We start from the raw sequence: 24,047 nt of genomic DNA, 5'->3' as shown, positions 1-24,047 counted from the left end.
GACGAGGATAGTAATCACATACCTGCTCCGAACTACATCGGGGATTTTAGAAAATCTCCGAACCCTAACCCGAAAAAATCGTGGATCCACATCCCCGTTTCGGGTTTTCTCCGTAGGACCCTAAACCTGTGTGGAAAGTTGCTATCCCTAGCTGTATATAGGTTAAATATAAATATGATGGGAAAAATTTCTCCTAATATGTCCATAAAGTTTGTATCAAATATAAAGTATCTATCTATAAAATATATATATATATATATATAAATATTCTTGATGAGATTAAATATAATGTTATTTTATTATTAAAAACCAAAATATCCATTAGATAAATCGTTAATAGCTACATCTATCAATAAAGATAAATAAGAACATTCAACTCGAGACAAATATGAAGGGTGAGACAAAGTAAATGTGTAAGAACCTTCAATTCAAAATAAAAGTGAAGGTGAGACAAAACAAATTGTGAGAGACATTGAGTCACCGTGTTCGCACATCTACTAACGTAACAAATTCTTTTAAACTATCAGAATTAAGAAGATCTAAGATGTTCAAAATAATAAATCGCTTAGGGTTAAGATTCTCCGATGAAGATGTTAACGCTTTGACAATATTATAAGAATCAAAGAACACCGATACATTAATAAAAGCACCTTGCATCCCATGATGAATAGCGATAGTTCTGCAGCAACCGTGCATCCTAGATGGTGTATACCCCCGAGCTGAAGCCGCGCAAATATTGCCATGGTGAATCTTATTTGTAACTATAATCTCGAAGGTATCGAATATGAGTTTACATTTAAAATCCCAATAAACTATCATCTTAAAACTATTTTCAAAATATTTTTATTAAAGTTTCGATCGAGTTGGTGTCTAAATAAATATTTATAAAATGCATTTGATGGGATTTATTTTAAGATCAATGAATTAATTTTAAATGAACGCATGAAAAGTAGTTAATATTAATATCTGTATGTAGTCCGATGATTTTTTTTAAAAAAATACTGTACGAACGTATTATCTTATCTGTATTATGTACGCTCGTGTCAAACTCTTAATAATTGATTTTATAATAAGGCAGATCTCTTAAATACCTCTGAAAATTTTCCAATATATATATACCGACAAAAAATTGTGTGAGACGGTCTCACAGGTCGTATTACAAATATCTTATTTGAGTCATCCATGAAAAAGTATTACTTTTTATGCTAAGAGTATTAATTTTTATTGTGAATATCGGTAGGTTTGACCCGTCTCACAGATAAAGATTCGTGAAATAGTCTCACAAGAGACCTACTCATATATACTTGTACAGTTGTTCTATTTGGTAAATCCAACACATTTGAAAACAACGTATTTAAACTTTATGAAAAAATTAGAAGTGCTTGAATACCAACAAAAGAAATAAAATAACAGATCATTCGTTCTGATATCATTGACTGCTTTAAAAATGTAATATTTTTGTCCTAGTCTTAAATTTAGTTAGTTCGATGTCGTCTTTTAATAATGTCCCAAGCGTTGATTCAATGATTCAATGGCTACAAGAGGAGGGTTTTGTTCATACTACTTACAGATATAGTGTCTTTATCCATCCATCACATAACATAAGTAGATAAATCATGACCACTCATGATGTATGGATGAGTAATCATGATTCTTCACTCGGTATCATGTTATTTGTTGAGTGGATAAAGGTACTATCCATATGAGTATCATCTACCAAACCCAAGAAGAGTTACATTATTTTTTTTATTTGATACATACATTGGAGAACATATTGAACCATGATGTATGATTCATGTCATTTGCTGAGTGGATGAGTGCACTACTTATATGAGTATCATCTACCAAGTCCATGACAAGCTACATTATTTTTTTATTTGCATATATTTGAGAACATATTGAACACATGTGACTTTTTTACAATAATTTGATGAATCTTAAAAAAAACAAAAGCCTAAAAGTAGCAAAAAACAAACTTTTATATTACATTAAAAATGGTACTACCCTTTTCTCAACTCATGTTTAGTTGATTATAAAATCATCAATGAGATACTATGGAAGGGAAATTGCTTTCATTACATATTGAAAATGCTTTTGTAAGTTATGGTATTCATGATCCTGGATTGTTGGATCATCTTCTTACTCATGTTTGTGAAGATGAAAGGATGTAGGTGCATTGACAAGTGATGATTGGGAAAATGTGAGAAAAATGGAGAAGTTTCTTGAAATTTTTTATAATCTTACCTTGAGAGTTTCAGGTTCATTATATGTTACTTCAAATATCCACTTTCATGAAATTGACGAGCTTTCTTGTGCTTTAAAGTTGTTAGTAGAGAGTGATGACAATGTTTTGGCTATGATGGCAAAAAAGATGAAATCTAAATTTGACAAATATTGGGGTGCTCCAGAAAAAATGAATAAGATGATTTTTATTGTATGTTTGCTTGATCCTCGTTTCAAATTTGATTATGTGGCTTTTGTGCTTTTGAAGATGTATGGGCAAGAGAAAGGGGAGCAATTAAGAGTTGAAATAAAGTTGTATATGACTTCTTTGTTTGAAGAATACAGGAAGGTCACTTCAAAAATGTCTCAAGGATCATCTATTAGTAAAGTTGAACCATCAGGTATAAACGCATGAAATATTCATAAAAGAACACTAATACAACAAGAATACTTGAGATATAAGGCTGAAAGTGGAAATATGGATGCTAAGACTGAGTTAGATAGGTATCTCGATGAAGTTGTTGAGGTTGCAAATGAACATTTTGATATTTTGCTTTGGTGGAAAGTTAACTCTTCCAAATTTCTACTCTGGCTAAGATGACTCGTGACGTGTTAGCGATTCCTATTTCTACTGTGACATCAGAAAGTGCTTTTAGCACCGGGGGACGTGTTCTAGATTCATTTAGAATTCATTAACACCTCGATTAGTGCAAGCTCTCATTTGCTTTCAAGATTGGTTCCGAAAAGAATCTTCTCCCATTAAAATAGAAGAAGACTTGGATCATCTTGAAGAAATTGAATCTGGTAAGAAATTTGTGTATTTTTTTTGTTTTATTTTGGAATTATTTTGTTATTTAATGTTGGTAATAATTTTCTTATTTTTTTAGATTTGATCAATATTGGAAGGGATTCTTGCATTGGAAGAGATTCTTACATAACCAATATATAATCATTTCCATGAAATATTGTAAGTTAACTAGTTAATTTTAAGCATTTTCACTTATTGTTACTAGTTGTAATGAATTTATTATTTTTCCATAAAATAGGATTTTTTTTATATGACTTTGTGAAAGATCTTTGCAATTAGTTTCATTAAGTTCAAGTTATTACTTCAAAACTGTGATTCATAATAACTTTATAATTGTAATGAATTTAATGTCTTTTTTTTTTTGGCTAAACAGGATTTTGGAGTTTGAGAATTGGAAGTTCAAATATTTTGAAAGAGATGGCCCTACAAAGTGAACGAACCTCTACCCTCTGTCCTAGTCGTTTTTTAATTGTATCTTCCCTCCTTGTTTCCATAGATTATGGTTTTTTAGCATGTCAATTGTCAATGCTTTCGGACATTAGTTTTCTATCGACTTGGCACCAATTATCATGGTCGGATTACGTATCTTAATTAGTTATATATATATATATATATAAAATGTTTGACAAATATTATTATTTAGATTTTAGAGGCATAAAGTGACATAGAATTTTATTGTTTTACAAAATTTTAGCTAACCGTATATAACTGACCGTCCGACCATATAAATCGAACCGCATTACAAAAAAATCGAACCGAACTGTAATAAAATGGTTTGGTTTTGGACTAGAGATATTCAAAACCGAAAACCAAAAAATCGAACTGTTGTAGAGTAAAATCGGACCAAACCGACCGTTACCCACCCCTAGTTTGATCTCATATAATTTATTTTTAAATATAATTGTGGTCGATGAATTTATCACGAGAGTAATACCCATCACGTATATTTGATCTAAAAACTTTATAAAAAAATGAAATAAATGTATCATTGTATTGAATAAAATAAAAAATATTTACTGATTAATTATTTCCATATAATTGGTTTCAATTTTCAAAGCTGCATTAATTCAACTTTATCTCTCACTATCCTATCAAGTATCAAATAACATTAAATAGTGATTAATACGAATACTTACTTTCCAGATCGGTCAACCAATCATAATGGAATTGGAAATCCTCCGCAACCAAGTCCACGCAGAGTAGGTCTTTTGTGAGAGTGAGACGGTCTCACAAATCTTTATCTGTGATATGGGTCAACCCTACGATATTCACAATAAAAAGTAATACTTTTAGCATAAAAAAGTAATATTTTTTTATGAATGACTCAAATAAGATATCCGTCTCACAAAATACGATCCGTTAAATCGTCTCACACAAGTTTTTGCCGTCCACGCAGGGACAGCCCAACGGTACCCCGATACAATCACTCCAATGTTTCACAAAGAAATAATATTTTACACATGATATTTTAGTTTATAATTATAATAATTGAATATTATAAAATAGTATAACTGAGTTACACATATATATATAATACGTATTTTGGGAGATATTTTTACCTATCTTTGTCTATGAGACGAGTCAACAATTCTTATATTTACAATAAAAAATATTTTGGCTTTCATGGGTAACTCATATAGAATATCTGTATCACAAAATTGATCCATGAAACCGTCTCACGTGAGCTTTTTGGTATATATTATAGATATATTTCTCGAATGCCTCAACCAAATTTGACTCCTCTATTTTTTTTAAAAAAATAAATTTTCATATAAAATATTATATTTGGTAAAAAAATTGATATAGATTTACAATATGTGATTTTGTTTATATGAAAATTCATTAGCAGAAAGTGAATATTTCTAAATGTGGGGTACCTCGTTTTTTAATCATATATAAAATCTAAACCACCATATAATGAATCTATCTATTATTAATAAAGGTACAAAAGATGCAATGTGTTGTGTACGTACAATTATTAGTTTGAATAATTATTTTTTAAAAACTTAAACCAAAAATAGAATAATATATAATAAAAAAAGAAGTAAAAAAATTGACAATAAATTGTAAAAGAATGAAATATTCAATTTGAATGAGAGGAAATATATAAATTAAGGACATTTTTGCGTAAAATCCAGAAACCAGATTATCCCAATTATTAAAAAATATAAATTAAGGACATTTTTGCATAAAATCCAGAAAACCAGATTATCCCAATTATTAATAATCTATAATTCCCCTACCCCCTCAGACCCGGCCCGGCCCTCACCACCAAGCCTAGCGCCACCCTCCCTTAAAATGTATACACACTGTTCCTTTGTTCGATGTTCACACACTAAACACACACACACAACGGTGTGTTCAAGATTCAACCTTAAAATTTCTCCTCATTTCGACTTCCCTTTCGCAATCATTTTCAGAGAAACCAAACTCCATCACTCATACACACCCCAAGCTTCAATCTTACGAAAGTGCATATACAAATCATATACACTTTAAAGGTGGAAACATAATTGGCGATTTGTTTCTATTTATAACAACGCAAGAATAAAAAGGGAGATGAAATATCCATTAGAGAGCTGAAATCTCCATTTGGGATGTTTTAAAGGAATCGAAATCGGGAAGAAGAAATGGGAGGAAAGGTCTGCGGAAGAAAAGTGGTTCCGGGTTGTTTAATCGGATGGTTGGTCTTGAATATTGCTGCAGTGAGTGTAGTGTGCGAGAGGAGGGTTCACAAAAACGCGTATGCTACAATGATGTATATGGGTACTCCCAGAGATTACGAGTTCTACGTGGCCACCCGTGTGATGCTCAGATCTCTCGGAGAGCTTAAGGTTGATGCTGATCTTGTTGTCATTGCCTCCATGGATGTGCCCCACCACTGGGTTCAAGCTCTGTAAGTAATTCAACCTGGCTCCTCGTATTCTCTCTCATTTCTTGGGGTGTCTCGAGTGGAAAATGCATTTCTTGTTCTGGGTTCTGGAATTCATTACAGATATTGTTTTGAAATTAAATGAACACGACATTTTTCGTTGGCGTGTGGCAAGTTTCTTGCTTAAAATATTATCGACTTTTTTGTAGGGTGAATTTGCTGTTATTTCCTGCTACTGGAAATGAATTTAACATCTTATTTTATTCATCTTTGAATCATCTAAAATTGTTACAAAAATGTGCAAGTCTGCTTTCTCCGTCAATATATTTCTTCCACGATATATTGACAGACTCCGTAACGGGGAAGGAAAGGGAAAGACTTTTCGGTGGGTTTCCTCGCTCCTTGGTTTACTTTTTACGCGAAAAATAGAGCACAAGGAGATTTCAGATGCTTTTGAATTTTTTCAATGGTGCCTAAATCAGATTCTACAGTATTTGGACTGCTTGATTTGATAAAAAGAAAGAGTAATCTTTACTTATTTTTTTGGCTTAAATCCAGTTTGTAAGAGAGGAGTTGGTCAACACGTGACCAAATAATCAATCACATGTAGTCCTCGGTTAATAATATCAATATAATATATTAAGCCAATCGAGACAAAACGGCATGCCATGTTTTCGCCGAAACGAGATATTTTTTTCTCTTATGTTTATTCTAGTTCGTCATTAAATTAGAAATCTTATTATACCGTTTTTCTTTTCATAAAATATTATATATAATATAATGATTTGTCGGTTTGATAAATGAATTGGCGTGAAAACGAAGCACATTGATTCGTTATTCTTCGATAAATATGCTTTCTTGGCTTTTTGCCTTAAATTTGGCAATTATAGATGTCTTTTCTTTTCTTGAAAGATATATACTTGTGCGTAGCGGAGTTAGCTAGAATCCCAATTGGTTTGAGCTACACCAATGGCTTGTCATATTAATGAGTTAGTGGGTCAACTTTCACAAGTGGTCTCTCTCTGTCATAATTCTTCGTTATCTTATTTCAAATGATATTTTTATTTTTTCTATTTATCTCAATATGCAATATTGGAATGTTGCTCGGTGGGGCTGCCAATTGGCAAGTAGGACACTTTCTTCATCTGTCTCTATCCAGTGTCCACTGGCCACTGAGTTGTGTACAAATCTTTTCGCCTAATTATGATATTAGTTATGCTTGGAGTCGACTCACAAAATGTTATCTTTATCATAATGGGAACAATGTGTCATGAAACGATATCGTTTAGTGGGTGAATACAGAATTATTAGGCCTACTTGAGTTTTGGATGTTACAAAATGCCTGCTAAGCTTGCTAGCGTGTGGATTTTCTCATATATTTTTTATGACCAAAACCTGGAACCAGCGTGTGATGTCTCATCCAGACAGTGTAATGGTCTTAGCAAGGGAGAAATTACACATTTTAGTCTGCTAGATGATTTTTTTTTTAAATTTGTGTATGAATCAGATTGTTTTGAAGTATTTGTATCTTGTGCCACAGCAATTTGGATCGTGCTAGACTTGTATAGGATTTATGGCCTATGGGACTGACGGTATCCGACAACTAGTGATATATATGGTATGATACCGAGTGATATGCCGACCAATCTCGCTAGATTAAAAAAACAGAACCTGTTTTTGTTTGCTGTTCGACTTGTGATGACATTATCTGCATTAGCAAGGAGCCGTACGTCTATCCCAAGAAAATACCATGATCGTGGTTTCTTTTCTTTTTGTGATTTAGGGAAAAGGAAGATGGGGCGAAGGTGATGAGAGTTAACAATATACAAAATCCATATAGCAGCCAATCTAATTTTGACTGGAGATTTAAACTAACACTGAACAAGCTTTATGCATGGAATTTAGTCGATTACGAGCGTGTGGTCATGCTTGATGCTGACAATCTCTTCCTCCAAAGAGCTGATGAACTTTTCCAATGTGGGCAGTTTTGTGCAGTTTTCATCAATCCTTGTATCTTCCACACCGGTCTCTTTGTTTTGCAGGTGCGAGATTCGCCCCTAGCATATGTTTCCCTTCAAAATGTAATGCTTAAAACACTATAATGCTTACCGATCAGTGTGCAACCAATATATGATTGTGTTAACTAACATAATCAGAGGAGTGTACCATTGATTTCTTGGTGAAAATTCACGTGTGATTACTGCAGCCATCGGTGATGGTGTTCAATGATATGATTCATGAGTTGGAGAAAGGAAGAAGTAACCCGGATGGTGCAGACCAAGGTTTTATTGGAAGCTACTTCCCTGATTTACTAGATCGGCCAATGTTTAATCCTCCTTCAAATGGAACAAAGCTTGAAGGAACCTATAGGCTTCCTCTAGGCTATCAAATGGATGCTTCTTATTATTGTAAGCACGTCAAGCTCCTACCTTTTTAATGATTCTGCACATTCACTATCATGTTTTCTTGTGTCTTGTTAATGTTATGTCGCTATTTGGATCTAGATCTCAGGCTCCGGTGGAGTGTACCATGTGGACCTAACAGTGTTGTCACCTTTCCTGGTGCTCCATGGTTGAAACCATGGTATTGGTGGTCGTGGCCAGTTCTACCTCTAGGACTCCAATGGCATAAACAACGGCTTCAAACGTTAGGGTATGGTTTTTTTTTTAAACCATGCCAAAAAATGGGCAGTTATATGTCTTCTGAGTGAGAGAATGAGAAATTTGATATAGTGATAGCAAGAGTCGTCACATTAAGCATGAAAAATGTTTTTCTTTTCCTTCGAGAAAGATGCGACCAATCCTATTATTCTCCTTGTGGTTCTATCCTTCGCCATCTTGCTGTGGACGTTGGTTATTTTCAAATTCTTCAGCGTTTATGGCTGTGTTATCGACAAAGCGTGCAACTCTTTGCCAACATGCTCTTGATTACTTTGTAACATGATCTAATCTGTTCATTTATCGCTTTCCAACAGGTATGGTGCAGAAATGCCTATGGTATTCATTGAAGCTGTATTCTACATAGGAATAATGGCTGTGGCACGTGTAGCACGTCCCAATTTATCCAAGTTATGCTATCGTCGAGAAGAAAAGAGCATCTTCGTACAAATGGGCTACAAATTGATTGCCATATGGTCCATTCTTGCTGCATATATTGTTCCTTTCTTCTTAATTCCCCACACTATTCACCCACTTATTGGCTGGAGTCTCTATTTGCTCGGTGCCTTCTCACTTTCTTGCATTGCAACCAACGCTTTTCTTCTACCAGTGCTTCCCATATTAGTGCCATGGATCGAAATCTTGGGAACCCTTGTCGTTATGGCTTACCCTTGGTATCCCAATGGTGTTGTGAGGGCACTCTCGGTGTTCGCCTACTCTTTTTGCTGCTCGCCTATTCTCTGGATGTCGTTTTCTAAGATCATGTCATCCCTTCAAATATCTCTTGAAAGGGAAGTGTTCTTGCCTAGATTAGGGGAAAATGCATCAGCCTCGGGTTTCAACAAGTTGTACTGAGACTGATCTACAGAATTTCATTCTCCATGGAGTAAAGTGGAGGTGGAGATTTATGATTTAGAACGTTCGGACCCCATTTTACTTCATCCTTGGCTAGCTTTACACAACTATTTGCGTTCACGAAGCAAGTGGGATTCTGTCAACCGTGTTCTGATCTGAGTTGATCAGCGTAGAATCGATAATTTCGTGATTGATCGATTAAATTGATTTTCATAAAGTAAATATGTATCTAGAATCAATCTTGCTGTGAACTGACGTATACAACTTTTATGTATCTATTCGAATTTCATGGCCGAAGCTGCAACATGCCGAATAGGTTCAGAATCTCTCAGGTTACATGAGTGAAAAAAATATATGATCAAATTATCGGTCTTGCAAACAAGTCTCTTGTTATCCAACTGATGGTATCCTGCTAATATCGCATACACTGCAATCTAAATTTTTAACGATTCTTAGAAATGTATAAGCTACTCTGAAATCTTTCAATTGTCATTGTCAGGATTCCATTTTACATACGTAGATTGTTGGTCGTGAATAATCAGAATGCAGACATTTCAATGCGTACAATGTAAAATAGCTAATCCTGAGTAAATATCGACTTTAGATACATTCACCGCGAATCTTGACCAAGCGTAAACTTAGATCCTTTCACTTGAAAAATAAGGCTCACAACCCATTGTCTTGGAATCAAGAAACTGCGACAAAAAAAGTAACCTATGTTCAGTTTTTGACTGACTTGGAAGTTGCATCTTCAACGTCAAGGTACTAAAAATATTTCATTAGTAACTTCCCTCATGATGTAAGACAAAAAAGAAGGTAAAACACCGGTCAGACAATTAGTTTCAGTTTAGATTTTAGAGCACCGTTCTTCCATTTAGCAACCAACCCAGTCAAATGCCAAACAAGCTCAAGGATGATTAGATAGGCCACAAATTTGGAACTGTATTCCTTATTGTACCATTACCCAAATCCACTCTGAGGTTTAATACTAGAAAATACTTGTAAGACGATTTCAACTTCCCACATCCTATTTTATACGCTTGGGTTTTACCATGTGTCCCAATGATTGCAGTGTGATACAGGATTTCTTAGTAGCAACTGATACAATTCTTTGGGAGGAAGTTAGTGTCAACATGACTGAGCAACAACGTGAACACAAATGTAATTAAAAATTCCAATCTCAACATTCAAAATCTTTTTTACCTAACACAAGGCTGCCCCTACTTGTTTTACCAAATAATGAATCTGCGGAAACAATTCTTCACCAAAACATAGCTTTTGTAATGAATGCCAATTAAAAGGGATTAATAGAGTAGCATTTGATGTTTTGATCAAACCAAGTTACAGAATATTATAACACTCTGCCAACCATCTACTTCATTTCTTGGCATCCTCTCTCCACACTGGCAAATAATAGCACAAGAAGAAAAGCATGACTTTCAACATGAAGTACCTCACATAATACAACAATTTTGTTGAGACTCGAACATTTCAGGAGACCTGCACAAGAGAGTGGGAAATTTTTCATCAGCTATACCCGCATGCAAAACAAAAAAGAAACCGAAAGATGATATAGAATCATGAGATTTGTTTTTTTGATAAAAATATCGATACAATCCGAAACTAGAGTTGACAAGTTACTTTTACTCAAATTATTTTATCAGTTCCAAAATATCACATTTTCATACAAACGACAGTCTCTAGCCATGATAACAACTGAGATGCGTGTATACTAGTGACTTTAGAAAATCCCAAAAGACTTGAACCACTCTCATTATCACAGGATAGTTTCCAACAGAAACATAGCTCCTGCTTGCCTGGAGTCATAGTTAGTATTAAAACTACACTAACAAGGTCAGATGAACTAACAATTGTCCAAGGTTTGATAAATCAAATTCTGGAGCAAGCTCTTGCACAATATCATTAGGTGGTTGGCCACATTCTTGCATTTTCTGCATCAGCTCCACAATCTTGTTGAAGTTGTTGGGATCAGACGCATAAACTTGGTTAAGATCTCTTATGAGTTCATACTGGTGGGAATAGCGTGCATACTCCTCATCAGTTAGTTTAGCTTTATTCTCTTCCAACCATATTGGATAACGTTCTCCAATTTCTTTCATAGGTTCGTGAAGAATTTCCTTGGATAGAAGTTGTTGCATCATGGTCTCCACAATCGACTCCATGTCCTGCAATTATGAGCCCAAATACATGATTTGTTACTTTGATTGGACCATTATAAAGAACAGAGATACATTGTATTCAAACACAATGAACAAGATACCAATTACCACCCTCCACCGATCACCAGATCACGCGCCTGAAGAATCAGGTATTGGAGAAAAAAAGACATCGGGTTGCTAAGGAGGATGAGGGAAAAATTATATGGATGAAAACAGAAAATGCGAAGCATATTTTCTGCATTTTCAAAATCAATTTGCTCAACTGCTTAATCTATCCTGCCTAGAAAGCACATGGAAGACCATAAAAGGGTGTTGATTTAATTCCTAAACCTATCCAATAATTGTGCATGTCCCTTCAATAAAATTGCCACATTGAGAATTGAAATAAACTACTTAGATATATTGGATCAAGTTAAATACAATAAAATGTACTAACAAGTATCTGGCGATGAGTACTCACTACAAATTCCGATATAACAAAAAATAACCTATGTATGTCACTCTAAATAAAACAAAAAAATTATATCAAAATAAGGAACTGAGATGAGTGAGGATTCAGGTAAATATCTAATAAATCAGGAGTTCTATTCCCTACTTCAGCCACATTTTTCAGAAGATCGGCTTCAATCAAAGTATTAGCCACTATGGATGAAAAATAAGGAATTGAGATGAGTGAGATTCAGGTAATTCCTAACAAAACAAGACTTTGCTCTATTCCCTACCTCAGTCACACTTTCTAGAAACTTGTTTTCGATTTAAAGTATTAGCCACTCAGCCATCAAATCCACTAATCTGCTGCCAAATGAGAAATTGGCATAAGCAAGTCGGAAAATATGCCGCCATTAAGCATCAATACATATATGCACTCTGATTTGATGTTGTGATTGTGAACATCACCTCAGCACAATTCCACTTGCCCTTCGTTTCATCTTATGTCGTGGAATATAATTTAGAGTTTACAAGTACAGCCATTACCTCCGAAAGCCTTTCTTTGTTCCATAAATATAAATACTGCACTCACGGAAAGAAACATGGTTGCATCACCTAGATCATTAAACCATGCTACCATAAAATAGAGAAATGGACCAAATTGTACACTGGATTAACTACCTTATGCCTTTTGGCTGTGTACCATTCCCTGGGCAAGGATTTTATTCTAAAAAAAGTTCAAAGCCAGAGAAGAAATGTAACACCCCATATCCTAGCCAATTAAAATTTGTAAATATATGTATATAAGAACCTAACTAATTAATGGGCTTACAAAATAAAAAATAATTAGTTGTTGGCCCATTTTCTTGCATAACGTATACACACATACATTTGTAAATAAATAAATAATAAAAGAAGAAAGAAAGAGAACCCTACCAAAAGAAAAATCTCATCAACGCCGTTCAAAAAAAAAAAGACTTCTTCACCCAACAAGTTGACCGACTCCTACTGCCTAGGTTGTGTGCACTTCTAATTCAAGGTTAGTTTGTATTTTGGGGTAATATTGTTAGTTGTTCTCCTTCTCTTATCAAGGAAACTTTAAAATATATATTGATTTGGAAATGAGATTGATGGGGTGGATTGAATAGAATTTGGGTTTGTCGTAGAATACAATTCATAATAACAGATTAGTGACTTCAAAATTGGATTACTGTTAGTTTAGCAAAGTAATTAAAATTGTGATTTTCTTTATACGTGTATGGTTAAAGAGAATATCTTTAAATTTCATATTCTGGAATTATGAGTTGTGACTGAATTGGTTACTAAATTTAGTTGAAATAAAGGTATAATTTGTAGAAAACTTGCAATTGTTTTATGTAATTAGCAAGCCTCAGTACCTAAATAAAAGTCTTGGTCCCTCGGTCAAAGTAAGAGATGGTTGAATGTTACTGGTGTGATTTGGTGCAAACTAGATAGTCAAGTTTAATAATGAACAATCATGATAATAAGAAAACAAATTGAAAGTGTCATTTTGTTTTCTATTAATTAACCGTGATATTATTGCGGGATAATCATGATTATCTAATTAAAATAACTTTGGTTATAGATTTTGTTATTACTCAAGATTCCCGATTTAGTATTCACAATTAAGCTAAGGACATCAGGTGCGTACACTCCTAGTCCGACATTATTTCGCGAAAGCTCCACAATAATGAATTTAGATGCATATTGTTGTTACCGATGTTTTATTGTCCCTTATTTGTTGGAATTCTGTATTGGTTATGTTCTGGTGATATTTTGGATGATATGTATGTCATGTGAGCCACCTCTTGGTTCTTGCGGGTCAAAGTGCTGCATATGGGATATATGTGAGCCACCTCTTGTTTCCCTATGGTCAAAGTGCTGCATGATGGGATCCCATTGTGGATGTTGTTCTGTTTTATCTGTCATGTGAGCCACCTCTTGGTTCCTGCGGGTCAAAGTGCTGCATGTGGGGAAGCATGTGAGCCACCTCTTGTTTCCCTATGGTCAAAGTGCTGCATGATGGAAATTCTTATCTGGTTTCTGTCATTCTGCTATTATCTCATTCTGTCATCCTATTTACATGTGTATTTATTATTTATTTTTGTGAAAGCTTTTGTCGTTATCCTTGAGATCGAATTAGTGGCTGGATACAGGAGTGTATTGAATAATTTTGTTTTCAGGTAATAATCTGAATGAGGAAGACGAATACGTAGAATATATAGAAGAAATCATTGAGGATGGTGATGACATAAAGGATGTTCCGTAGAGTTTGGAGACTTGAATTTTTATTGAGTTCTTTTAGGATTCGTGGATTATTATAATTTTTTTTTTTATTTTGGCTAGTCCTTTGAAAGACCGATTTATTTACTCATTGATATGATTGATAGATTGACTCATTATTTTCTTTTAATAAATAAGTTATGATTCTTTATAAATTTTAGGCCTTGTGTTGATTATATGGGTTATCGGTACTTTAAACACGGCTTGACCTCTACAAATATTGCGTGTGTTTGGGTATGCAAAATCCGGGCCTTACATTTTGGTATCAGAGCCATAGGTTTTAAGATCTTTCGTGGAGTTTAGTATTAAGTAATGACTAAGACAAAGCTGTTAGTGGCGATCTAGGACTGAGTTTTATGTTTTTGTATACTTGGTTATTGATTGTCCACCTTTAAAATTATGTAGGATAATAAGATTTTATATTGCGTTCACGTAATTGTTTCTTAACATGTAACCATCTTATTGCATATTGTTTGGGAAAATAATACCCTGTCTAACATGAGATTTTCAGAATAGAAATGCCGCCACGTAGACAAGTGAGGATTAACGACGATGTATCAGACGATGCCAACAGCAATAATCAAAATGGAAATCAGGCGCGAGGTAGAGCAAGAGTTGCAAGAGGCGAAGCTGTGGGTTTTCGAATGAGAGCAACAATTTCTGATTTTCTGAAATTAGACCCACCAAAATTCTATGGAAACGAAGAGGCTAGTCAGGCTGATAGCTGGATGCGTCGCATGGAACAGAGTTTGGAGGCTTATGGATGTGATGATAGGAGCAAAGTACGTCTTGCAGTTTACTTATTGAAAGATGATGCATATGACTCTTCTGCAAGAAACACAAGGTGTGATTACCTGGGGGAACTTTAAGAAAGCATTCTTGGAAGAATATTTTCCCAAAGCGGACAAAGATTCAAAAGTTACAGAGTTTTTTGAATTAAAACAGGGGACCATGACTGTGGCCGAATATGCTAAGAAATTCAGTACCTTGATCCGATATGCTCCTTGGGTTGCAAGAAACATGCAAGAGAAGATGCACCGTTTTCTTATGGGGTTGAAACCCCAAATCTATGATCGTGTGGTAGCTAACAGATCAAACACATATGCTGAATTATTAGATCGGGCAAAGCTAGCTGAGAGTGGCCTTGCAGCAGTTACTCAAGAGATTTCGAGTGGTGGTACCAGTTCAGGGAAGCGACCGACGCCGATATTACAAAGGACTATTTTGAAAAGGATCAAAGGACCTAGTCATCAAGATTATTTTGCGAAAGCCAAATGTGAGACTTGTGGAGGGAACCATCATACTTCTACTTGTTACCGAACTACTAGGGCGTGTTTCAGATGTGGCAAGACAGATCATATAGCCAAGGACTGTACCCAACCAAAACCTCGACCAGACCAGGTGGGACAGCAAGGACATAAAGTTAGAACAGTTCGTGTCATTCGTCGTCCTGTCCAGAATAAGAACACTAATGGAGGCCAGGCACAACAAAAACCACAGGCTCGTGTTTATGCATTGACTGAAGAACAAGCAGAGGAGGCTGAAGATGATGTCATTGCAGGTACATGCTCTATTCATGGAATTCCTGCGTATGTTTTGATTGATAGTGGGGCTACTCATTCTTTCATATCTTTGAGATTTGTATCGGCACATTCATTGCATGATTCTATTATGTCTGAGCCTCTTACTGTTTCTACACCGTTGGGAAAAGTGTTGATAATCAAGAAAATAGTTAAGGACTGTGAATTAACTCAAGAGGGCCACGAAATAATAGCTGACCTAATAGTATTGGACATGAATGATTTCGATTGTATCGTGGGTATGGACATAATGAAGAGATGTAGGGCGAAATTAGATTGTCATCAACGTGTGGCACAGTTTGAATCTGAAGATGGGAATAAATTCATATTTTATGGGAAAGGTTCGAGAGCAAAAGTCCCTCTGATATCTGCTATAAAAATGCAAAGACTACTAAAGACTGGATGTGATGTGTGCTTGATTTATGCAACGAAAGCAGAAGAAGCCGAGAAGAGTATTAATGGTATCCGTGTGGTCCAAGACTTTCCTGATATTTTTCCAGAAGAAATACCGAGACTTCCACCAAAGAGAGAAGTGGAATTCTGTATTGACCTACCACCAGGGACCGAACCCATTTCAAGAGCATCATACCGGATGGCCCCAGCCGAATTGAAGGAATTGAAGGATCAATTGCAGGAGCTACTAGATAAAGGTACATCAGACCTAGCAATTCACCTTGGGGTGCCCCAGTGTTATTTGTGAAGAAAATGGATGGATCGATGCGCTTATGTATTGACTATAGACAAATTAATAGAGCAACAATAAAGAATAAATACCCACTGCCGAGAATTGACGATCTGTTTGACCAACTTCAAGGTACAGCTATTTACTCAAAGATAGACCTACGATCTGGATACCACCAATTGAGAGTGACGGAGGCAGACGTACCAAAAACAGCATTTAGAACCCGATATGGTCACTATGAATTTTTAGTGATGCCATTTGGATTGACTAATGCTCCAACAATATTCATGGATCTGATGAATCGAGTATTCAAGGAATTTCTGGATCGATTTGTCATAGTTTTTATCGATGACATTTTGGTATACTCATGGACAAAGGAACGAACATGAAGAACACCTGAGAATAGTATTGCAAACATTGAGAGAACATTGACTTTATGCAAAGCTGAGTAAGTGTGAATTTTGGCTAAGTCAAGTAACTTTCTTAGGCCATGTGATATCAGCACAGGGCATATCAGTTGATCCGACTAAAGGTGAAGCCGTATTTAATTGGTCAAGACCAAAGTCAGTGCCAGAGATTCGGAGTTTTTTGGGTCTAGCAAGATACTACCGAAGGTTCATCGCGGGATTCTCAAAAATAGCAAAACCATTAACCCAGCTGACACAGAAAGAAGTAAAGTTTCAATGGTCATAAGAATGTGAGAAAAGCTTTGAAGAGCTCAAGCAGAAATTAATGAGTGCACCTGTCTTAACTATTCCTGAAGGTACTGAAGGATTTGCAGTGTATACTGATGCCTCACACAAAGGTTTAGGATGTGTTTTGATGCAAAATGGACATGTAGTCGCCTATGCCTCACGACAATTAAAGCCGCATGAGCTAAAATACCCAGTTCACGACTTAGAGCTAGCAGCCATAGTGTTTTCATTGAAAATATGGCGACACTATCTTTATGGGGCTAAGTTCGATATATTTTCTGATCATAAGAGCCTCAAGTATATTTCTACTCAGCCAGATTTAAATATGAGACAGAGAAGGTGGATGGACTTAGTGAAAGATTACGATTGTAATATATCTTACAATCCAGGCAAGGGAAACCAAGTTGCAGATGCCTTGAGTCGAAAGACATTGAATGTTGTGCAAGTGACTAAGGGAGTTTCTAAGCTAATTGAGGATTGTTGTATGTTGGGATTTATGTTCAGTGGAAAGCACCAACCAATCAAAGTTGCTACAATCACAGTTGAGCCAAGTATTTATCAACGAATAAGAGATGCCCAGAAAGATGACAAAAAGATTCAGAAGTTAAGAAGATTGGCTACCGAAGGCCACAAGTTTGGATTTGGGATTGCAACAGACGATTCATTGAGACTAAATGGTCGATGGGTTATACCAAGTGATAAGGACTTGAGACAAGAAATTTTGAAAGATGCTCATTCTAGTCATTTTAGCGTACATCCAGGAGGCAAGAAATGCATAAAGACTTGAAGGAAAAGTTTTGGTGGAAAGGCATGAAGAGGGATATAGCAGATTTTGTATTGAAATGCCTAGCATGCCAACAAGTTAAAATTGAGCACAAAAGACCCGGTGGATTACTCAAGAGTCTCGAAATTCCGGAATGGAAATGAGATCATATCACTATGGATTTTGTAACTCACCTGCCGAAATCTCCTAAGAATTGTGATGCAATTTGGGTAATAGTGGATAGATTGACAAAGTCTGCACATTTTATTCCGTACCGAAAGAGTTATAAATTTAAGGAAATGGCACAATTATACATCAAAGAGATTTTGAAGTATCACGGTATTCCAATTTCGATAGTGTCAGACAGAGACCCGAGATTTGCTTCAAGATTCTGGAGAAAGCTTTCAAGATGCTTTGGGAACAAAACTGAGTATGAGCATTGCATACCATCCTCAAACGGATGGGCAATCTGAAAGAACCATCCAGACACTCGAAGATATGTTAAGAACCATTGTGATGGATTTTAACATGGGATGGCAAGAAGCTTTACCGTTGGTGGAGTTTGCATATAACAATAGCTATCATGACAGCATTGGTATGGCACCTTTTGAGGCCCTTTATGGTAGAAAATGTCGTTCTCCTTTATTTTGGGAAGAAGTAGGCGAACGAAGTCTTACAGGTCCGGACGTAATCCAGCAAATGATCGAAAAAGTTCAATTGATAAAGAAAAAATTGATAGCAGCTCAAGACAGACAAAAGAAATATGCCGATCGAAGAAGAAGGCCACTAGAATTTCAAGTGGGAGATAAAATATTCTTGAAGATATCTCCTTTCCGAGGAACTATGAGATTTGGGATGCATGGGAAACTATCACCTCGATATGTCGGTCCCTACGAGATTGTTGACAAGATTGGTGACTTGGCGTATCGATTGGAATTGCCACCACAACTATCCAAGATTCATGATGTATTTCACGTTTCATTACTTAGAAAGTATGAACCTGATGAAAGTCATGTGCTAAAAGTTGATGAAGTAGAGTTAAATGATGCTCTACAATATGAAGAGAAACCTTTGAAAATTTCGGACAGCAAGGAAAGAAGGTTGAGAAATAAAACCATTCGCTTGGTGAAAGTCCAGTGGCTTAGACACTGGTGTCGAGGAGGCGACTTGGGAACTAGAGGACAAGATAAGAAAATCCAACCCAGAGTTATTTGAGTAAGACAAGTAGCTAATCCCAAAACATTATATCTTCAAATTCATGCACTACATTCATTTATTTGTATACGTGCTTCATTTGAGCATATGTGTGGCATGCATAATAATTTCGAGGTCGAAATTTCTTTAAGGAGGAAGGAAATGTAACACCCCATATCCTAGCCAATTAAAATTTGTAAATATATGTATATAAGAACATAACTAATTAATGGGCTCACAAAATAAAAAATAATTAGTTGTTGGCCCATTTTCTTGCATAACGTATACACACATACATTTGTAAATAAATAAATAAAAAGAAGAAGAAAGAAAGAGAACCCTACCAAAAGAAAAATCTCATCAGCGCCGTTCAAAAAAAAAAGACTTCTTCACCCAACAAGTTGACTGACTCTTACTGCCTAGGTTGTGTGCACTTTTAATTCAAGATTAGTTTGTATTTTGGGGTAATATTGTTAGTTGTTCTCCTTCTCTTATCAAGGAAACTTTAAAATATATATTGATTTGGAAATGAGATTGATGGGGTGGATTGAATAGAATTTGGGTTTGTCGTAGAATACAATTCATAATAACAGATTAGTGACTTCAAAATTGGATTACTGTTAGTTTAGCAAAGTAATTAAAATTGTGATTTTCTTTATACGTGTATGGTTAAAGAGAATATCTTAAATTTCATATTCTGGAATTATGAGTTGTGACTGAATTGGTTAGTAAATTTAGTTGAAATAAAGGTCTAATTGTAGAAAACTTGCAATTGTTTTATGTAATTAGCAAGCCTCAGTACCTAAATAAAAGTCTTGGTCCCTCGGTCAAAGTAAGAGATGGTTGAATGTTACTGGTGTGATTTGGTGCAAACTAGATAGTCAAGTTTAATAATGACCAATCATGATAATAAGAAAACAAATTGAAAGTGTCATTTTGTTTTCTATTAATTAACCGTGATATTATTGTAGGATAATCATGATTATCTAATTAAAATAACTTTGGTTATAGATTTTGTTATTACTCAAGATTCCCGATTTAGTATTCACAATTAAGCTAAGGACATCAGGTGCGTACACTCCTAGTCCGACATTATTTCGCAAAAGCTCCACAATAATGAATTTAGATGCATATTGTTGTTATCGATGTTTTATTGTCCCTTATTTGTTGGAATTCTGTATTGGTTATGTTCTAGGTGATATTTTGGATGATATGTATGTCATGTGAGCCACCTCTTGGTTCCTGCGGGTCAAAGTGCTGCATGTGGGATACATATGAGCCACCTCTTGTTTCCCTATGGTCAAAGTGCTGCATGATGGGGTCCCATTGTAGATGTTGTTCTGTTCTGTCTGTCATGTGAGCCACCTCTTGGTTCCTGCAGGTCAAAGTGCTGCATGTGGGGAAGCATGTGAGCCACCTCTTATTTCCCTATGGTCAAAGTGCTGCATGATGGAAATTCTTATCTGGTTTCTGTCATTCTGCTATTATCTCATTCTGTCATCCTATTTACATGTGTATTTATTATTTATTTTTGTGAAAGCTTTTGTCGTTATCCTTGAGATCGAATTAGTGGCTGGATACAGGAGTGTACTGAATAATTTTGTTTTCAGGTAATAATCTGAATGAGGAAGACGAATACGTAGAATATATAGAAGAGATCATTGAGGATGGTGATGACATAGAGGATGTTCCGTAGAGTTTGGAGACTTGATTGAGTTCTTTTAGGATTCGTGTATTATTATAATTTTTTTTATTTTGGCTAGTCCTTTGAAAGACCGATTTATTTACTCATTGATATGATTGAGAGATTGACTCATTATTTCCTTTTAATAAATAAGTTATGATTCTTTATAAATTTTAGGCCTTGTGTTGATTATATGGGTTATCGGTACTTTAAACACGGCTTGACCTCTACAAATATTGCGTGTGTTTGGGTATGCAAAATCCGGGCCTTACAAGAAATGACAAAAAAAGTGGTTGGAACATACTAAAGGAGAAAAAATCACAACAGTCTAATGACTAGTTTGAATGGAAGTGGCCTCATCCCTCAGCTGAGATCTATCACCTATCTATTAAATAAATCTGGAAAGGCTCCCCAGATTTCTGATTACCGACAATTTTTGCTTGGTTGAGCCCCCATCTTGTGGTGCTACATTGAGTGTGGATTCAGATAGTATTTTTTTTTTTTGTGAAAGATTGCCTTCTGATTATAAACCTGATTTGGTCACTTCAAAATAGCACACTCTTAAACTGTCAAGAATGAGATTCCTCCACTCTGGAAGTCGTAACTTAAGCAGTCAAGCTCTACAACATCACAAAACTAATAATAAGATGAAGCGCAATGTAAACATATTGTATCAAATATTCTTGCTTGAAGTGAGGTGACATTTATTTCATATCATATTAAAAAAAGGAAAGTAAACTAAATTAAAGACATTGATATGTAAATAGCATATTAAATTCTCATTTCTGATTCTGAGAAGACGCCACTTTGTCCCCAGTCAACTCGCATGATGAAAAATGAATAGGTTGCAGTTGCCAAGCACGAAGATAAGAAATTATGATTCAAGTATTTAGTTAGGTTAACCAAGTAGCAAATTTTGTAAGCTTTCACGGGAAATCATATTCATGCAATTTAGGATTCAAAGTGATAACTGATAAGGCATTTCAATATAGCATCTGTTCTCCATCAGACTTCACCATTTCAATGTTACAATACCTGTGATGGAATCGTAAAAAAATTGCATACCAAAGGTCCGGCCTTAAACTCACAAATCTGGTATGCTGTCCCTATTTAATCATGAAAATATCCTACCTTTCTCTAGCTATCATAATACCAAGCAAAACAGCAGAGGGAGTTTGTGGATTGGCCATGTACTTCCAACCATACTTGTGAAAAGCCACAAGAAACACAATTTTTTGTAGAAATACTCTGAAAGATAATGATGCTTGAATAAAAGTTTCAAAAAGCACGAGTTAGATTACCTAGACCACTTTTATGAAGAAATAACAAAAATTTGGAATTTTCAGTACTTTCATTTTCACAGAAAGTAGATAGTCAATAATTATCCCTAGAGTACTCGAGACCAATAAATTTTCACATGAGAAACATCCTTAAAGAGCAAACTATTCTCGACACATCAGGAAACCTTTAAGAACAATGATAAATTCAAGAACAATATCAAGCAGAATTTTTTTAAGAACAATTAAAGCACTTAACGTACCAAAACAATCAGGTTAAAACAAGACGTCAAAAACAAATAACCATGGACTACAGAATATTTAGCAAAGAACACCAACCTGAGAACCAGCAAGTTCCTCGAATTGCTTAACCCAATCCTCCAGCATTGCATCACTTCCCAAATTATCTGCACCCACTTGTTGTTTCGGACCAGTCACCGATTCCAATCCTTTGACAGCCTCCCTCGTTTGCTCTCTTAGCTTATCAAGCGCCTCAGTAACATGTGATTCTTGCTTTGATGGCGCCTTTTGCTTACCCTTTTTCTTGATCCTCAAATCAGGCAAGCCCAATCCCAATCCTAATCCTTGAACATTGGCACCAGACAATGAAGATGAACTATCTTGCTTGTTTCCTCCCACGTTGCCACTGCTAAAAATCACAACTCCACCACAGCTCAACATTTTGAAAAAAAAACCCACGAAATCTATAAATTTAAAACAAATACCAAAACACAAAAGAGAACGCAACCGTTCATCCCTCATAGCTACAGGAACAAAAGCAGGAAAAAAAATACCTTTGGGCATAAGAAAAAAAAAACATACCTTTGGGCATAAGAGGTGAGATTAAGGTTCTGGAAATCATCCAAAGCGCCTGCAAAACGTTTGAAAAAACGTCACTTGTATTCTGTGGATAGAGTAGTAAATACATATGAAACAAAAAATATAGAACATGGGTGAGTTTCTCTTCTCACTATCAAGAAGCTGGTCTAAATCCTCGGGATGGTCAGCCATAAGTAATCCTTCGCAGAGTCCCAACACCCTTTTTCTATGAGAAATCCAGCTAAGTTAGCTAACCGATCTTCGCGCGGAATAAAAAGGACCCGAGAGCCGCCGTGTGGTTCTTCGAACCAGAATCGAATCTGCTACGTGTTCAACTCGGACGGGCTCGAGGCTTGTGCGCCTACTGTCAAATTGCTCGCTTAGAGTTATTGTCGGTTAATTAATTTCGATTATTTAGGTGTGATTATAAACTTTATTATCAATTTTTTTAAAAAAAAGATTGTTAATCACGAGTCATTAATCTTTTTGTTTAATGACCAAAATACCCTACATTTTAAATTTATTTATAAATGAATTCCTATTAGAAATTAATAAATGTTTTTCCATTTTAATCATATAATCCACCAACACAAATATTTTTTTTGTTTCATAACATTTTAATATTATTAATATTTTCTAACATATTAATATTGTTATATAATATGTATCCTTGTTATACTAGACAATAATATAATTAAATTTATTGACTTAGAAAATATTGTGAATCGTAAAAATATTGAAATTTTTTAGAATTTATTAAGTAGCTAGCTTCTTCTTTGGCACAATTTTGAAATGTGAAATTTCAGTCTCATATTTACTTTATATAAAAAAATTAGATTTTTCACAAAAAAATATCATTATAATATTTGGGCATACTGAATATGTTAAATTTAATTAGGATAAGAGTAATTATGAAATTAAATGATTAGGATAAGAGTAATTATGAATTTAAATGCCCATTTTCAAGACTAATAAAGTAGAAAAACTCATTCATAAACTAAGACAAAAACTTATCGGCAAAAACT

The 24,047-nt window shown here is 35.1% G+C and overlaps 3 protein-coding genes and 1 long non-coding RNA gene across 7 annotated transcripts; 3 read left to right on the top strand and 1 right to left on the bottom strand.

Annotated features, from left to right (window-relative positions):
* Positions 1-2,183: 2,183 nt before the first annotated feature.
* Positions 2,184-3,622, top strand: LOC142541488 (uncharacterized). The gene is made up of 3 exons (XR_012819352.1): positions 2,184-3,027; positions 3,111-3,190; positions 3,405-3,622. It is a non-coding gene; the product is annotated as an uncharacterized LOC142541488 (long non-coding RNA).
* Positions 3,623-5,354: 1,732 nt separating this feature from the next.
* Positions 5,355-9,741, top strand: LOC142542794 (putative glucuronosyltransferase PGSIP8). Its single transcript, XM_075649620.1, has 5 exons — positions 5,355-5,927; positions 7,687-7,945; positions 8,110-8,311; positions 8,408-8,555; positions 8,878-9,741. The coding sequence occupies exons 1-5, from the start codon at positions 5,662-5,664 to the stop codon at positions 9,413-9,415; spliced, it is 1,413 nt and encodes a 470-aa protein (XP_075505735.1). The 5' UTR covers positions 5,355-5,661; the 3' UTR covers positions 9,416-9,741.
* An 824-nt stretch (positions 9,742-10,565) lies between these two features.
* Positions 10,566-23,407, bottom strand: LOC142542795 (peroxisome biogenesis protein 19-2-like). 2 transcript variants are annotated; one of them, XM_075649621.1, is made up of 5 exons: positions 23,175-23,407; positions 23,026-23,074; positions 22,543-22,852; positions 11,285-11,601; positions 10,566-10,915 (listed from the first exon to the last, which is right to left on the bottom strand). In XM_075649621.1, exons 1-5 carry the CDS (start codon positions 23,212-23,214, stop codon positions 10,870-10,872), a joined length of 762 nt encoding a protein of 253 aa, XP_075505736.1. In that variant the 5' UTR covers positions 23,215-23,407; the 3' UTR covers positions 10,566-10,869. The 2 variants fall into 2 exon arrangements, with proteins under 2 accessions (XP_075505736.1, XP_075505737.1); XM_075649622.1 differs by having other exon boundaries at positions 22,543-22,849.
* LOC142542793 (uncharacterized) lies at positions 13,801-21,843 on the top strand. Of its 3 annotated transcripts, XR_012819589.1 has the most exons (3): positions 13,801-14,026; positions 14,845-19,263; positions 20,853-21,843. XR_012819589.1 is itself a non-coding variant. In XM_075649618.1 (2 exons), the coding sequence occupies exons 1-2, from the start codon at positions 15,139-15,141 to the stop codon at positions 20,936-20,938; spliced, it is 837 nt and encodes a 278-aa protein (XP_075505733.1). In that variant the 5' UTR covers positions 14,446-15,138; the 3' UTR covers positions 20,939-21,843. The 3 variants fall into 3 exon arrangements, 1 of the variants encoding a protein (XP_075505733.1); XR_012819590.1 differs by lacking the exon at positions 14,845-19,263 and having other exon boundaries at positions 13,917-14,026; positions 20,624-21,843; XM_075649618.1 differs by lacking the exon at positions 13,801-14,026 and having other exon boundaries at positions 14,446-15,889.
* Positions 23,408-24,047: the final 640 nt, after the last annotated feature.

Source organism: Primulina tabacum, chromosome 4 (assembly GCF_025594145.1).
Source record: "Primulina tabacum isolate GXHZ01 chromosome 4, ASM2559414v2, whole genome shotgun sequence".
Lineage (NCBI taxonomy): Eukaryota > Viridiplantae > Streptophyta > Magnoliopsida > Lamiales > Gesneriaceae > Primulina > Primulina tabacum.
This window is presented reverse-complemented; position numbering and strand designations above follow the sequence as displayed.

Excerpts from the sequence above, each read along its gene's own strand:
- LOC142542794 (XM_075649620.1), top strand. The coding sequence starts at position 5,662 with ATGGGAGGAAAGGTCTGCGGAAGAAAAGTGGTTCCGGGTTGTTTAATC. Across the intron at positions 5,928-7,686 it reads CACCACTGGGTTCAAGCTCT|GGAAAAGGAAGATGGGGCGA; the intron begins GTAAGTAATTCA and ends TTTGTGATTTAG. Across the intron at positions 8,312-8,407 it reads AATGGATGCTTCTTATTATT|ATCTCAGGCTCCGGTGGAGT; the intron begins GTAAGCACGTCA and ends ATTTGGATCTAG.
- LOC142542793 (XM_075649618.1), top strand. The coding sequence starts at position 15,139 with ATGATGCATATGACTCTTCTGCAAGAAACACAAGGTGTGATTACCTGG. Across the intron at positions 15,890-20,852 it reads TGAAGATGATGTCATTGCAG|GTAATAATCTGAATGAGGAA; the intron begins GTACATGCTCTA and ends TTTTGTTTTCAG.
- LOC142542795 (XM_075649621.1), bottom strand. The coding sequence starts at position 23,214 with ATGGCTGACCATCCCGAGGATTTAGACCAGCTTCTTGATA. Across the intron at positions 23,075-23,174 it reads TTTAGACCAGCTTCTTGATA|GCGCTTTGGATGATTTCCAG; the intron begins GTGAGAAGAGAA and ends AACGTTTTGCAG. Across the intron at positions 11,602-22,542 it reads AGGAACTTGCTGGTTCTCAG|GACATGGAGTCGATTGTGGA; the intron begins GTTGGTGTTCTT and ends TCATAATTGCAG.